The sequence below is a fragment of the Hemibagrus wyckioides genome, linkage group LG16 (genome assembly GCF_019097595.1).
Source record: "Hemibagrus wyckioides isolate EC202008001 linkage group LG16, SWU_Hwy_1.0, whole genome shotgun sequence".
In the NCBI taxonomy this organism is placed as follows: domain Eukaryota; kingdom Metazoa; phylum Chordata; class Actinopteri; order Siluriformes; family Bagridae; genus Hemibagrus; species Hemibagrus wyckioides.
The window spans coordinates 22070001-22087856 of NC_080725.1; the positions used below are offsets into that span (position 1 = coordinate 22070001).

At 38.2% G+C, this 17856-nt stretch overlaps 1 protein-coding gene across 2 annotated transcripts in view; it reads left to right on the forward strand.

Annotated features, from left to right (window-relative positions):
* The window catches only part of lrrtm4l1 (leucine rich repeat transmembrane neuronal 4 like 1), a 50253-nt gene that overhangs the window by 7358 nt on the left and 25039 nt on the right, over positions 1–17856 (forward strand). Inside the window, exon 2 of one of the 2 annotated variants that reach the window (XR_009206836.1) lies at positions 15165–16866. Coding sequence is in view for 1 of the 2 variants with exons in the window: in XM_058411054.1 (XP_058267037.1) it covers positions 15165–16795 (1631 nt within the window). In the remaining variant the exon portion in view is untranslated. The remainder of the gene's footprint in view (positions 1–15164; positions 16867–17856) is intronic. The other variant, XM_058411054.1, reaches the window with a different exon arrangement.

Sequence of the window (17856 nt, forward strand, 5' to 3'; positions counted from 1 at the left end):
ACACATACACAACACAAACACAAACACAAACACAACACAACACAACACAACACAACACAAACACAAACACAACACAAACACAATAAAACACAAACACAAACACATACACAATAAAACACAACACAAACACAACACAAACACAACACAAACACAAACACAAACACAACACAAACACAACACAAACACAAACACATACACATACACAACACACACAACACACCACAACCCAACATAATAAAACACAAACACAACACAAACACAAACACATACACAATAAAACACATACACAACACAAACACAACACAAACACATACACAATAAAACACAACACAAACACAACACAAACAACACAAACACATACACAAACACACACACAAACACCCTCAAACAGAACACAACACACACACACAAACAGAACACAATAACACACACAAACACATACACAATAAAACACAACACAAACACATACACAATAAAACACAAACACAAACACATACACAATAAAACACAACACAAACACAAACACAACACAAACACAAACACATACACAATAAAACACAAACACAACACAAACACAACACAAACACAACACAAACACATACACAATAAAACACAAACACAACACAAACACAACACAAACACATACACAATAAAACACAAACACAACACAAACACAACACAAACACATACACATACACATACACAACACAAACACAACACAAACACAAACACAACACAAACACATACACATACACAACACAAACACAACACAAACACAACACAAACACAACACAAACACATACACATACACATACACAATAAAACACAAACACAACACAAACACAACACAAACACATACACATACACATACACAACACATACACATACACAACACAAACACAACACAAACACAAACACAAACACAAACACAACACAAACACATACACATACACATACACAACACAAACACAACACAAACACAACACAAACACAAACACAACACAAACACAACACAAACACATACACATACACAACACAAACACAACACAAACACAACACAAACACAACACAAACACAAACACAAACACAAACACAACACAAACACATACACATACACAACACAAACACATACACAACACATACACAACACAAACACATACACAATAAAACACATACACAACACATACACAACACAAACACAACACAAACACAAACACAACACATACACAACACAAACACAACACATACACAACACAAACACAACACATACACAACACAAACACAAACACAAACACAAACACAACACAACACAAACACAAACACAAACACAACACAACACAACACAAACACAACACAAACACAAACATAATAAAACACAAACACAACACAAACACAAACACATACACAATAAAACACATACACAACACAAACACAACACAAACACAACACAAACACATACACATACACATACACAACACAAACACATACACAATAAAACACATACACAACACAAACACATACACATACACATACACAACACAAACACATACACAATAAAACACATACACAACACATACACAACACAAACACAACACAAACACATACACAAACACATACACAACACAAACACAACACAAACACATACACAATAAAACACATACACAACACAAACACAACACAAACACAACACAAACACATACACAATAAAACACATACACAACACAAACACAACACAAACACAACACAAACACATAAACACATAACAACACAAACACATAACAACACAAACACATAACAACACAAACACATAACAACACAAACACATAACCACACAAACACACAAACACATAACAACACAAACACATAAACACATAACAACACAAACACATAACAACACAAACACAACACATACACAACACATACACAACACAAACACAACACAAACACAACACAAACACATACACAACACATACACAACACATACACAACACATACACAACACAAACACAACACATACACAACACAAACACAACACAAACACAACACATACACAACACATACACAACACAAACACAACACATACACAACACAAACACAACACATACACAACACATACACAACACAAACACAACACATACACAACACAAACACAACACATACACAACACATACACAACACAAACACAACACAAACACAACACATTCGCAGACGTGTCTGATGTTAACGATGTATTTGTTCACACACTTTTGTTGTCTTTTTGTTTAATTTAATTCACAGGAAGAGACAGAAATAAGAACATTTCAGAACCTTTGTTCACTGGATCATTTATTTATTTATTTATTTATTTATTTATTTATTTCTGGACTCTACAAAAAAAAATCTCAATCTCAGAGAGAACAAACTCTTGTGAGAAAACATTTTTATTGGAATATTATTTATTTAATGTTCGTTTAATCCGAATAAATCACAGTGGAATAGATTTTTTAAAATGAATTATAATTCTATTTTATTAGTTTTCAATAATGGACTTTTTCTTTTGGTTTACACTTCCTGTTTTGTTTAGTTTTTTTTATCGGGCGCTAACCCTCACAGGGAAAATGTACCTCAACAATGCTAGCTAATGAACGCTAGCTCATAATAAATGCTAGCTTTAGCAGTGTGTAATGTTTTTAAACTTTGTACCTCATTGTCGTCGTTTTTTTTTAATACTTTCTCTCTTGACTCTAATGAGGAGAGGAATGAAATTTTGCAACAATAAAATTAAACAAGCTTCTCTTTTAGCCAGGGAAAGATGTTGTGAGAGAAAGAGAGAGAGAGAGGCGTCCATCCTGTGGAGCTAAACATTATAGTGAACGTCTCCTTTAGCTCTACGGACCGTGACGACGTGGCTAACGCTGTGTTTGAAATATATATATATAAATTTCAATCCTCCAACTAGGAAAAAAAACTAAGAAATCCTTCAGTTGAAGCTGTGAGTCCTTCTTGGGGAAAAGTCCCAGAATTCCACTTACAGCATCATGGCTACCTCACAACATCAACTAGCTAGCATTAGCGGTGGTGACTTTAACAAGTATTTCATTTAGCTTAATCAACATTCAGACACATCAGCTGTAGATTTTGAGAAAACACTCAAGCTCATCCACGTTAGTTAACTAGCTTGTTGCTAACAAAACATTCTTATTCATGGACACTCACAGGAGCTAGCGTTTTCCAGCAAGAAGTAACATTAGTACTGATTATTATCGTTAATCTGTTCAGTGAACTAAACAAAGCTAATATAGCAAACTTATAGCAGCTTGCTAGCCTGGACAATAGCTGACTAAAGTTAGCAAATGGAAGCTAGCAGTGAGATAAGCATAACCTCTATCTAATTAGTATTTAATTAAATAAAAACATCAAGCTCAAAATCTAGCATTAGTATCTTTAAAGAAAGAAAGCTTTGAGGTTTTTAAATTTATTCCTAATTTATTTAATAATAATAATAATAATAATAATAATAATAATAATAATAATAATAATAATCAATAATTTCCTCTGAGACTTCTGTCATTAATCATTAGAACCTTCTGGAATGTGCATAGAATGAAATGAAAGGGTTAACTCATCTCTCTCGGGGATCTTGGCGCTCCGTCAGTGAGCTATGTGTCAGAGCGTCTATTTGCATCCCTGTGAGACTGATTGCTGATATTATTAGCGACGCTTCGTTACCGTGTTGTTGTTGTTGTTGTTTTTTTGGTTTTTCAGTAGGATTCTGACTCTGATGCTGAATCCAGTAATGTACTCAGTCTTGCTTAAAGCTAATTCAGCGCATTCTTGACACGTGACGCTTGTCTGCAGGAGTAAAAGCAGGAAAAACCGCTAACCGCTAGACGGCAAGAAACATCTGCTTGCAGCTTTGCTTATGTAACCGAAAAGGGGCGGGGTTACCATGCTCTGACGCTGGATGATAAGGTTTTTATGATGGCTAAAGGCTCTATGGTGGACGATCTTGGAAATTAGCTCAAGCACAGGGTTTGATGTTAATTTCAACTTCTGATAAAGTTACCGTAGCGACGTCACTTTACATGCGTTTGATGTCGTTCGCCATCGCCTGGGAAACGCCTTCTATTTCCGTTTAGTAAAAAAAACGTCAGTGTTCCATTTGAGACGATACGATGCTTCTAAAATTCACACACTAGACACTGGAGTGTGTAGCGTGTAGCGTGTATCATATATTATCAAGGATGTGTACAAGTGACACGTCACATGATGTCATAAAATATACTTCAGCCTTAATGACATCATCAACATGTCAATTTTATTGATTTCTTTTTATTGATTTTCTCTCATGATCGCAGAATTTTGTTACATTTAAAAAAATAAATAAATAAAATGTAGATTTATTGCAGATTTAAGTCAGAGTGTCAAGTGACATCATCACATCTCATCACGCCACGCTTATGTTCACGTGTGTGAAACGTGAGCAGACTGACAGAGAAAATCAGAACATAGGAGTCTTCAGTGCTGCGAGTTTTGTAGAAGAATCCTGTGATCATGAATTTTTCACCAATTAAAAAAAAAAACTTCTGCAAAAAAAATAAAATTAAAATAAAAAATCTGCAAAATGATGTCACAAATTTGGAAAATAGCTTAAAATCAGGCAATTTCTGGTTGCAACAATCCTGGAGGGATAAATGTGTTTAGAAGGTGCCTTGTGCTGCAGAAAGTCGACCCTGCTCCATGTTTTGATGTTTTTTTCCAGAGTTTGTAGTCGGATCTGTTTCGATTGTCGTCATAAGATTTGATTTGATTTTTTTCACTAATTTAGTTAAATCTCTGGGTTTCTGGTAAATTTTGTTAAAATCTCGGGGTTTCTGAGCAGAAAGTCAGAGCTACAGCTTTTTTTCCTGTACCGTTCATCTTCTTCTCATCCACAAAAAATGGAATTTATTCATCAGAACAAAATGTTGTTTTCTTCAACAGGAAAAAACATTCATTTAAATCTGATTTTTTTTACACACCAAATTGGACACAGAAAATATCTGTACAGTAAATTTAAAGGCCTGTGTTTATCCAGATAATCAGAGGTCTGCCGGTTCTGCTGGTCAGATTAGTCATGTTTTGTTGGCTTTTATTTATTTATTATGTCATTGTGGGCTTTTTTTTCTCTTGTTTTCTTTCGGAGCTGCAGTGACATTTTTTTCATCACTACACCAGATGAAACTACCCATGAGTCATGCAGCACAAATGTCAGTGTAATAACCGTCTCGGTCCCCGAGCGCTCGTTAACACCGGGCGAAATCTGCAATCCGCTCCGAAACGAGTCCAGGCGCTCCCCGAGTACGCTTCAAAAGACGTCTGAAGGGTTCTCGTGTTTCGAGTGGCAGAAATCTTCGAGGTATTTTCATAATAACGTGATAAGATTCCGTCTGTAGACTCGGCGTCCGTCCAGGAAGCTTCAGGGTGCTGACCCGGAACCTTTTCTCTTCTGCTGGACGCTCAATGCTACTCCAGTGCCATGTTTCTGATTTAGCTCTGAATGAATTAAAAAAAAAAAAAAAAAACGATGAGTGATGAGGCGCAAATGGGAATGAAATTTCTGTCTGAGGTGAAAAGCTGGAGGAGGAAAAAGAGGAAAAAGAGTACAGGTTTCATTTTATAATCTGGACAGACGACAAAAAGGACATTTTGAGGAGGATAACTGATAACATTTAACCCTTTACACCAGTGCTCTGATACGGCAGGGGAATTTATGCATCGTTCTTTCTTTCTTTCTTTCTTTCTTTCTTTCTTTATCTTTTTTTACAATTAATTTTTTACAATTGTTTGTTTCTTTCTTTCTTCATTTCTTTCTTAATTTTTTACAATTAATTTTTACAATTCTTCCTTTCTTTTTTTCTTTCTTTCTTTCTTTCTTTCTTTCTTTCTTTCTTTCTTTCTTTCTTTCTTTCTTCATTTTTTACAATTAATTTTTCTTTCTTTCTTTCTTTCTTTCTTTCTTTCTTTCTTTCTTATTCTTTTTTTACAATTAATTTTTACAATTCTTTCTTTCTTCCTTTCTTTCTTTCTTTCTTTCTTTCTTTCTTTCTTTCTTTAAGTTTTACAATTCTTTATTTCTTTTTTGTTTTCTTTCTTTCTTTCTTTCTTTCTTTTTTTCAATTATTTTTTTCTTTAATGTTTTCTTTCTTTCTTTCAATTAATTTTTTTACAATTCTTTCTTTCTTTTTTGTTTTGCTTTTTTCTTTCTTTCTTTCTTTCTTTCTTTCTTTCTTTCTTTCTTTACTTAATCTTTCTTTCTTTCTTTCTTTCTATAATGGTAAATAATCTTGGAGTATCTCAGAGAACAGAAATGGGTTTAAGATAACATTTACTATGAAGAAAACATTTTTGTGGGAAAAAAAAATAACTTTTTGATTTTTTGGGAATTTTTCTATGAATATATATTGCCCCTAGTAGTCGGCTAAAAAACAGAAATATTTACAAAGACACTACAAATTCCTGAGTGTCTATTTTCATATGAGCTTCACATTACACCCCACTGTGGAGTGGAACATGACAAAGACTCTCAATCATCAACATGGACATGACGAAAACAGGAGGAAAGAGAGGACATTTTCTGTCAGAAATTCAGCAGAAGGGGAAAAAAGAGTAATGAAAGTTAATGTTAATATCATACAAAATGGAAGTATTTCTTGATCCTGGATTTTGGTCAAATTTGAATTTGTTATAATTAGAAATGGTTTGTATTTTGTATCTTCAAATCAGATTCCAGATATTATACATAGCATGATTTTTTTTTTATTCAGAAACACCACACAACCCCCTGACACACTGCTCTTACGCTAACACACGACATCACCGGCTTAATGACGGCTGCTGTTCAGAGACTGCATGCTAAGCCTCCAGGGAGCAAAAACTTTCACAAGAACGCAGTGGAGCACCGAGCCGGATCATTTCGGCTCCCTGTGAATCCCAGCGGCAGCTTGGAGAAGTTGCTCACTCAGATATTATATTCAGAGTTGTCCGGTCTTTTTATTTTTCCCCACAGCAATTAATCAGGATATCTCCTCATAAACAAATCAAGCTGTCATCTTCACACAGGCGGCTTTTTAATTCCGACGTCTTCCTCTTTAATTAACTCCGGTGAAGTCGTTTCAGCTGGGGAACGATACAAGAGACTGCGGTTATACGCCGTCAGTCCAAACGATGTCATTTTAAATGACTCCAAATCTCAATTACGTTCGTTTCCGTTCCAGATGTAAAGGTTGAATTACACAATGCAGGGTGTGTGTGTGTGTGTGTGTGTGTGTGTGTGTGCGCGATGTTAACGTGTTTGTTGCACGGAAATGATCCTGTTTACTCATCGTTTATCGGGTTGTGTGTAAACGTTACTGTAAACTAAACACAAACAGCGCCCCCTGCTGGATACTTCACCGATCGCCTGTATGAAAACGTGGGAGGCTGCGGTATGGTCAGATTTAGGGGCGGGATTTACGGTCCTCACTTTTCTTGTGGTTTTTTTCTCCTTATACTTGTGTGTGTTTATTGAACTGAATAATTACTTCAACTAAATAACTTAATGTCCAGGTTTGTGTTAGCTCACCTTCTTTATGTTTTTTTTTTATTAAAGACAATACATATAACTTGAATGTAAAAGTTCTGTTCCTGATCGAGTGAACTAGCCTGAGCGAAAAGCTTAAACCTAATAATAATGAACAATTTAACTGTGACAAAAATTTTCCAGAAATAAAATCCAGTAAAGTGAAACCTCGGCATATGAATTCCCCCCATTACGAATTTTCACCTTAAAATATTGAAATTTTGCAAGAAATTTGCTTCAGCATACTGAGCCGTATAAGATATATAAGAGCGATCCGAACCGAACCCCAGCTAAGTTGCGTGTACATCTGGGAGCCGTTTAAAATTCATTAGCGTCAGTGGAAAGCCAACCGAAGCGAGTTTACAAATTTTTTAAGAATTTTTTTCAGTCAGTGAAAGCTGTTTTGAAAGAGTTCAACCCATGATACCAGTGTTGTCTTCAGCATGCGTTTAAAAGCTAGGTGATTTTTTGGGGTATTTTTTGTTGACAGATTGGTGGTGTGGGCGGTCTGTTCTATTTTTAGCCCAAGCTTGGTGGCACAACTTCCTGTGAGGAGCCTTGACATGGAATGCTTGGCTTGGGTCAGTTCTTTGTAAGCAGCCATACAGTTTACATACGCTTCATACTGGTAATATTACTCATATTTTTGGGAGCTGGAACGGATTATCTGCATTTACATTATTTCTTATGGGAAAATTCATTGTGCAATACAAACTTTCACCTTAAGAACTCGCCTCCAGAACCAAATAAATTCGTATGCTGAGGTTCCACTGTATAGAAATCTAAATGATTCAGTTTGATAAAGAAGAAGCTTTAATTATCACCACATGTACATTGCAGCACAGTGGAATACTTTTCTTCACATATCCCATCCTTGAAGGGTTGGGGTCAGATATGACACAGCACCCCTGGAGCAGAGAGTGTTAAGGGCCTTGCTCAATTGCCCAACAGTGGCAGCTTGGTGGTGCTGGGGCTTAAACCTCAACTTTCTGATCAACAACCTAGCGCTTTAACCACTTGAGCTACCACCAGCCCTAAATGAGGCTGAAATGAGGCAGAATTCTGTGAGGAAAATCTAAAATCTGTCAAATCCAGCACACACGTATAAATAGAATAAAGCCGCAAGAAAAGTGAGGACCGTAAACCCCGCCCCTAAATCTAACCATACCGCAGCCTCAGATGTTTTCATCCAGACGATTGGTGACGCATCCAGCAGGCGGCGCTGTTACTAAACAGGAGGATGTTTGTTTCAGAGTTTGTTTATATTTGCCTGCTTGAGTATGTATATACAGTTGCGTCGATTAAGATTAGAATTTACGGGTGGAGTCAGTATTAACTCAACGTATAACCGTAACCATGACAACAATTTTACCAGCTTGAGCTAGTACCAGCTAGCAGCAAACCTAGCATGCTTTATAGAACAGATACAGAACTCTGATGATGAGGAGGAGGATGAAGATGATGACATTTTTTTTCTATTGTAACATTCCATTTTTTTTAGCTGATGCTTTTTGTCGACCTGATCAGTGGAGAGATTAGATTTTCAGGTCTGTTGTTGCTTTTCTGAACATTTTAATGCTTCCAGGTTTGGAGGTTGTTGTGATTGTTAAAAAAATCACACAAAAGTACACACACTTTCACACTCGGTGGTTCGTTTGTGTTTTATTTTCCCTGAACGTTTTACACGTGATTCTCCAGGTAGGTGGGCGGGCTGCGGTCGTCTCCCGCAGGGTTACACCGCTACACCGATGCTGGTTGCTGGTTGGTGGTAGGCGTGTTGGTGGGCGGAGATTGATTTTTTTTTGGTGGAATGTGTGTTTTGTGCTGTAGCCCGATACGCCTCATAGACTCGCTGTGAGCTGTTCGTATAGATTTTTACTGCTGGACCACAGAACTGGCCATTAGCTTCCTCTCCGTCTTCTGAACATCGGCGTGATTGACTGCGGCTCCGCCCACGCCGTTTACTGCTGGAATGTGTTCCGTCAAACTCGCAGAACTTCACCAGACGTTTAACAGAGTGTAGTTTTTACACATCAACCATGAAACTGTTTTGACTGAAACTAAAATGTCATCGTCGTTTCACCCTACGGTGTCTGAAAGAAAATAACTAATCAGAAAACAAAATAAATTATCTGAAAACCTGGAAGATCAAATTTTGATTTTATTTTATAAGCCTGAACCCAAGATTTATTTCTTTGTTTTCGGTGAGTTGAACAAACCTGTGGGTTCTACCAGGAACCGGTGTATGTGTATTGAAGTCACATGACACACTCAGCTGATTCAAATATCAATGACATCTGGCGGCGATTGGGTTTGAATAGAGTGTAGGATTTGCGAATATTTATACTTAAAGCCTCAAAAGTGCCGTGAAGAACCTGCTCTCAGAACTGGATGAACATCTAAAATGCACCTGAGTGTCATCCTGCTGACTGACAAGAGCAGGAATAAAATGAGGGATTTATGCTAAAAGCACAGGTTTTATGACAGAATGGACCGTGTAAAATAAATGTAGTGTATTAAATATTTAAAGCAAGGGGAGGGCAGAGGCTAGACCGTCGACCCCTCAGATTTTAGAGGAAACTAGAAGGAGGGGTTAATTAGAGGTGCAGCAAAGTTCAATTAGGGGAGCACTTAACGTGGATAAATATGGCCTTTTTTAATTATTCGAAAATTTCTCTCACCCCGGCTTTCGGAATAAAAGCCTCGGCTTGTCTGCGGAGTTTTTATCTAACACGAGAAGACATGATGGGGGAGAAAAGAGCCTCTCGAGTGAGAAGAAAAAAAAAGCTATTACGGAATATTTGACTGTTTAAAAAGGGGGGAAGTGAGCGAGCTGTCTGGCTTTGGCGAGTGCAGAGAGCCACTTTGCATCCTGGAAATTGTTCCATCGCCTGCGGAGCTTTTGTGCCGAGGAAGCTTGGCAGTGGTTTCAGTGTCTGTGACAACACACAAAAACACCAACAGCCTTCATCAAACCATCACCACGTCCGCTGGAGTCCGCTAGGCTCGGAACCGCGACGCCAAAATAGATGTAAAATTAGCGTCACGGCCGTCTCATCTTGCTCGTATTGTTCCATTGTGTCAAAGATTATCATGATTAAGAGGTGCATCAGTCGTGTTAATGAACATTGATGGTCTGATTGGTGAGAAAATGTTGATTAATTTTCCATAACTGCTGCTCTGACAGTAGCGCAGCTGCAAATCTCATGTTTTTAATCCGTTATCATCTCTATAATAGCAGCCTGTTCACAGGGCTTCGTACTTCAGGAGCTCCATGTAATCGGATTTAGGGTGTCTTCACACCTGGGTTCTTCTCATGGCAGTTTTGCTCGAGTTAACACTAAAACAAGTGCAGAAAACTCCCATTGCATGATGGGAACTGTGTAACGTAGCGTGTTACTTCATCAGTAATGAGGAATTCTTAGTGTGAGCACGTCTCTTCAGAAATGCATATACAGTGGAACCTCAGCATATGGATTTAATCCGTTCTGGAGGTGAGTTCTTACAGTGAAACTGTGTATTGAAACGTATTTCCCCATAAGAAATCATGTGAATGCTGATAATCCGTTCCAGCCGCCCAAAAATACGGCCAATATGACCAATACAAAGCGTATGTAAACTGCTTATAAAGAACTGACCCAAGCCAAGCATTCCATGTCAAGGCTTCTCACAGAAAGTTGTGCCACCAAGCTCAGGCTAAAAATAGAACAGACCACCCATGCCACCAATCTGTCTACAGAAAAACGCCCAAAAAATCGCCTAGAAGGCAATGTTGGTATCGTTGGTTGACTCTTTCTAAACAGTTTTTGCTGACTGAAAAAAATTCACAAACTGGCTTCACCTGGCTTCGCTTGGCTTTCCACTGACGCAAACAAGTTTTGAGCGGCTCCCGGACGTACGCTAGGATTAATAGGATTGGATGTTTTCTTAGATAAAAAGTGTAATTACATAACATAAACAGCATGAGAACTTCTGACGTGTCCTTCAAAAAAAACTCTGAAAGCTAAAGATAAAATCTCACAAAAATGGAGAAAAAGTAAAAAGGTTAAGTTTTCCAGTATTTTCACGTTTTTATTGAGTTTAGTGAGTTTGTTCACACAGAGTCTGATGACTATAAACAGATTATTTAGAGAAAGAAAAAACACAGTAGAAAGTGGAAGGAGCTTCGTGATGGAAACGTCGCACATCTACAAGCGTTTTATTCCACATCTTTATCAAATCTGATTAGACAATTTGTAGATCTGTGAAGCTTTTCCCAGGACGAATGATTGCTGTTTTTTATTTTAATACATAAACACACAATTGCTGGTGATTTGAGATGAATGTATTGGATGATTAGCAGAAGTGTAAGGATAGCAGCAATCACTCAGAAATGTGCTTGGAGAGGCTTTTAAGCCAAAACTGATGACTTCGACATCATTTCTAATGCGTTCTCAGATCTGTGTGGTATGTACAAGACCTCTCTCCGATCACGCTCGGGGTTACGGACATGTGCACCGAAACCCGCTTTACTCTATATGATGATTCACAATTCCTTTTTTTTTTGGACATGAACCAAGACGGAAACAAATCACCCACTTTACCCCAATCTCTTTCTGGCATGAATCGCCCAGTATGAAGCAAAGCGACGCAGCTATTAGCTTGATTTAATGGCTCAAAAGACACAATACGTTGATTTATTGTCCAAGCTCGAACCAATCACTTTTAATGAAACACAATAAAAATGGTATTTGCGGTATAATTTAATTTCAGGGCATTCATGATAATTAATTTCGGGGAGTATTAAAAGTGCTTTTTTAAATCACTTGGCAACCCCCCATTAGGTTTCTATAGATATTATGTCTTTATGTATTTAATAATGTTTACGTTTAATTCATTGATCAGGTTTAGAAAGGGGAGATGGTAACGGATGATGTTAATAAGCCAGAGAGAGAGAGAGAGAGAGAGAGAGAGTGGCGAGGTTGCAAAATGTTCATGCAGTCAACCTTGAAGAAGAAGAAGAAAAAAAAAACACATTAACGGCGGTTTTCAATGAGCGAGAGAGAGAAACACTGCAGTGGTGTTGAGCCCAAGGACAACTTTCTCCTGCAGAGTCGGTCGTGTTATAGAAGGACAAGAAGTACAACTCCTTTGTTCCAGCGTTTATTTATCTACCTATCTATACTTTACCTAACTGCTGGGTTCAGAACTTTTCTGCTTTCTGCGCATTTCTATTTAATTATTTATTTAAAAAAGTTTGAGGATCTGCTCCTACATAGACTTTCTCACCCGAGGCGTTTCACCTAATGTGTATTATTATCATGCTGGCTCACAGGCCTCAAAGAGGTTAGCAACAAAGCTGGTGTTAGTTAGTGTTAGTTTTTTTCGATCTTGAGTGAGTGGAATGATTGAAAACAAATACGTTTCTCTTGTGCAGAAGAGTGAAAACCTGAAAGACTGAAAGACGATGGATTGACCTCAACATTTATTACCTCGAGTAGTAATGGAAAAACAACATCAATGCCAAATTATATTAGAACAGTGATGATGAGAACTAACTCTCTCTCTCTCTCTCCCTCTCTCTCTCACCTCACTCTAAAAATTCACTCACTTATCTCCGACTCTTTACTCCACTCAACTATCTATCTATCTATCTATCTATCTATCTATCTATCTATCTATCTATCTATCTATCTATCTATCTATCTATCTATCTAGCCCAGTCATTTCTCTCTCTCTCTCTCTCTCTCTCACCTAAGGTAAAAAAATCACTCACTCATCTCTGACTCTTCACTCCACTCATCTCTCTTCATGCTATCATCATCGCTGAGGAAAATAATCACTGATTCATTCACTCACTTGTATTCTTTTGATTATATTTCTTGTCATTCCTTTTCATTTTTTTAAAAGCAGGTCATTTGAACGTTTCAGTCACTGAATTCCAAGGTAGCTTTCTAAAAACTAGGACAAAGTCCTGATTTTGGACGTCAGTCTCTTTAAACACCATGACCTTTTTTTGCAGGGACACATCAAGGCAAGGTTAGAAAATATTTCCATGTCCTTTCAGTAAAATATATCTATGTTTCATTATAGTAAAGATATCAGAGTATATTATTGGCAGACAAACTTAATTTAGGTCAGTCCCTTATTTTCTTGTCCCTTTTGGCTGTTTTCCCAAATGCAGCTCTGGCAAGTTCCTCCAGGTTTTTCAGGACTGCATCACATTTATTTTGATGATTAATTGCACTTTTACTCCACTAAAGATTTAGTTGTTTTTTTTACAGCCTCTGGTCTTAGACAAAGAGATATTTATTTATTTATGTATTTATTTATTCATTTATTCTCTTTTGACAGCATAGTATCTTACTCGTAACATCACCTGACCTTCTATTACATTATTCATAATTCATGAAGGATGTAGATCAAGAGGTTTGCTCTCAGGAATTAATGCTGTGGTATTACCTGCTGATGTATGCCATTAACTATGATCTCATTGACCTTCCACTCGATTTTGAACTCTTAAAAGGTGTTTAACGCAGAGACGATGTCTGTTTGAAAACATAAACATCTTGACGACTTTACAAGCTCGCGAATTCTGCATCGTCGTGTTGTCCATCCTGTCAGGTACGGAGTGTTCCAGCACTGTAAGTGGTGCTATAGTCGAGGGTTAAGGACCTTGTTCAAGGCACTCAACATGGGCAGCTTGGCAGTACTGGGACTTAAACTCACAACTTTCAAATCAGTAGGCCAACATCTTGACTTTCACCTGAACAACCACTTGGGTTAAGTAGCCAGTATTTTGTCACATATACATTACTGCACAGTGAAATTCTTTCTTCTCATATCCCATCCTTGAACGCAGGGTCACCCCTGGAGCTTGGGGGTTTTGCTCATGGGCCAAAAGGCAGCAGCTTGACAGTGCTTAGGCTTGAACCCTGATCTTTCAATCAACAACCTTAACCACTGGATCTACCACTGACCCTGATCTACCCTAAACAAGGGGATGTGTACCGTTACGTTACTTGTAAATGAAATTCAATGGACCCTGTTAGTAGAGATTTATGTTACGTATATAATCCATCTATTCAAACTTTAGACTCCTTATTTAAATATGTTCAATAATATTCCGGATATTTATTGCAGCTAACGAGATATTCATTCCTGAACTTTCCACCAATGGAACAGTGGTCCAAGAAGACTATTATTTATGCAGCTAATTATCTTTGACATATCGAAGTTTGGATGAAAATTATTCCTTTAAAGGGAGAAGTTAAAGGCTATAATAAGCAAATAACAAAATAAAGCTTTTGATAATGGAGGGTTGAGAAAGTCTTGACCACACTGTGTCTCTGGACCACACTGTGAGAGCCGAATGCAAGAAGAAACCTTTAAAAGATTCCAGGCTAGAGTTAGGTTTTATAAACTGTTTATGTTAATAAACTTGAGCCATACCCTTTAATCTTGTGGAAGGATCTGGTATTGTCTGAAGGTTCATGTTTTCTTTTTTCATTACTCTAAATAACCTTTTGCAGCTCAGTTGCAGAATTAGCAATTTAAAAATGTTCTGATGTAGACTAAAATGATTGTTTTCTTTTCTTTTTCACAGGTCTGTCGAATTGTGCCAAGAGATTAGCATGCCTCCTCTCACTCCTTGCCTCCTTTCTCCTTCTTCTCTGCTCCGGGGAGAAAACATGCCCCTACAGCTGCCGGTGTGAGGGTAAAATTGTCCATTGTGACTCAGCATCTTTCATCGATGTCCCAGAGAACATTTCAGTAACTTGCCAGGGTTTGTCTCTGCGAAACAATGACTTGCACACAATGCTCCCTTACCAGTTTGCCCACTTGAACCAGCTCCTCTGGCTCTACCTGGACCACAATCAGATCTCATTTGTAGACAGCCGTGCTTTCCAGGGCATACGACGGCTAAAGGAGTTGGTCTTGAGCACCAACAAGATCTCACAGCTACACAATGCTACCTTCCACGGCGTGCCAAATCTCCGCAGCCTGGACTTGTCCTATAACAAGCTCCAGGAATTGCAGCCAGGTCAGTTCCATGGTCTTCGGAAGCTACAAAATCTGCATCTACGCTCCAATGGGCTCACAACAATTCCTGTTCGGGCTTTTATAGAGTGTAGAAGCTTGGAGTTTCTTGATCTGGGTTACAACCGACTACGTGTCCTCACACGTACCACGTTCTTGGGTTTGTCTCGGCTGATGGAACTGCACCTGGAGCACAACCAGTTCTCTCGGATCAACTTCTTTCTTTTTCCACGCCTCGCAAACCTCCGTGGGCTGTATCTCCAGTGGAATCGTATCCGAGCAGTGAATCAAGGCCTGCCCTGGATGTGGTATACCCTACAGAAGCTGGACTTGTCTGGCAATGAGATCCAGAGTCTGGACCCTGTGGTTTTCCAATGCTTGCCAAATCTTCAGGTTCTAAACTTGGAGTCTAACAAGCTTGCTAATGTGTCCCATGAAACGGTGGCAGCCTGGATTTCCCTCTCAACAATCAGCCTCGCTGGAAACGTCTGGGATTGTGGGCCAGGCATTTGTCCTCTCGTCGCTTGGTTAAAGAATTTCCGTGGAACTAAAGACACAAGTATCATTTGCAGCAGCCCTAAACATCTTCAAGGGGAAAAGGTTATGGAGGCAACAAAAAATTATATAGATTGTGAAGATTTTGAACTCATCCCCCAAACGCCGTTTCCTCCCCACACTTGGGAGTCAAGTATGGAAACTACCGCTGAGCCAGTGTTGGCTTTGACAACTCCTGAACTACCCCTGCTCCCCGCCACCTCTGAGGCACCCATCCCACCGTTGTTGGCTCAACCTCTTCCTTATCCTACTATCCCTGAAACTAACCACAGAGACACCCCTCCAGATACACCACCACCCTCCAACAGCCTGCTCGTGACGCCATCTCCAGAACAAGAGGACTTATCCTTCCATAAGATTGTGGTCGGTGGTGTGGCACTTTTCTTTACAACATCCCTCATCTTGATGGTGATATACGTCTCCTGTAGACGGTATCCTGGAGCCACAAGGCTGTTGCAGCAGCGCTCTGTGGTCGGACGGAAGCGGCGGAAAAAGAGTCCTGAGCCAGAACAGAACCTGAGCTCCCAACTACAGGAATATTACATGAGCTACAACCCTGCTGCTACGCCGGAAGCCATGGATGTACTGGCCAATGGGACTGGTACTTGCACATGTACCATATCCGGCTCCAGGGAATGTGAGGTATGACAATGTCAAGGGCAGCCTAAAATCAAAACAAATCAAAGCAAATGAAACGACTCTGGATGACAGAGGTAAACTTCTTCATTGTGTATGCCGTCCGTATTCACTCGAGTGAGCATCAGGATAAGCACCCTTGACTCCTTTTAGACGTATTTATAGCTTATTCCCTTTTTTAGCCTTTAAACCTGGCTTTACACTGTACGATTTCCAGCCTGATTTTACTTTCGCAGACAAAAACAGCTCATTGATAAAGAAATTGTTTGGTCTTGAGTTGAGATTTGTGGGCTTAGAATGCCAACAATGATTTCCTGACATTGTAACCGATAAAACATTTCAGGAATTTTTTATTAGAATCAGTAAGGGTTGGCCAGTATGACAATAATATTGCTATAGTGATAAAAATATATTATCACTATTTTTTTTTAATAATTACAAACTGATTGTAAGCTGCTGATGTTGCAATTTTGTTAAATTTTTTTTTTGTTTTATTTTAATGGTAATTTTGAAAATAAAAAAATTAAAATATAATATAATAACAGGAAATATCAGTAATTTGTATTTTTTATTTTATTATTTTTTGGTCTGTGAAGAAACTTACCTATGTTATATTGTGATACATTTTGTAAATTTGAGAAAAACAATGTGTTTTTTTGTTTTTTTTTGCTCACCCTTATCTCAGAGTGTGATGGTTGCTGCATCACCAAGGGTGAGGATTATATAGGACATTAAAACTAATGAGACACGTGCAGATACATTAATGGCAAATGGCAGGATTTAAAACAGTCTTTCCAGGATTTTACGATCGTAGAAAGTAACACAAAATCAAGGTCTCCGATATTTGGAGGCAGTTTTTCAAAACGGCCGCAGATTTTCCGAAGATTTGAGCCGAGGCATGTCGTGTGACATCATCAGTACTTATGAGCGTCAAACATGACTACAGTTATCGCAGAAAGTCATTACATACAGTATGTGTCTTCTGTAATAGGAGTTTGAAAGCAGAGTTTCACCAATTTGAGATGTTTTCCAAAATTAAAAATTGACAAAAAAAATTACACAAGTTG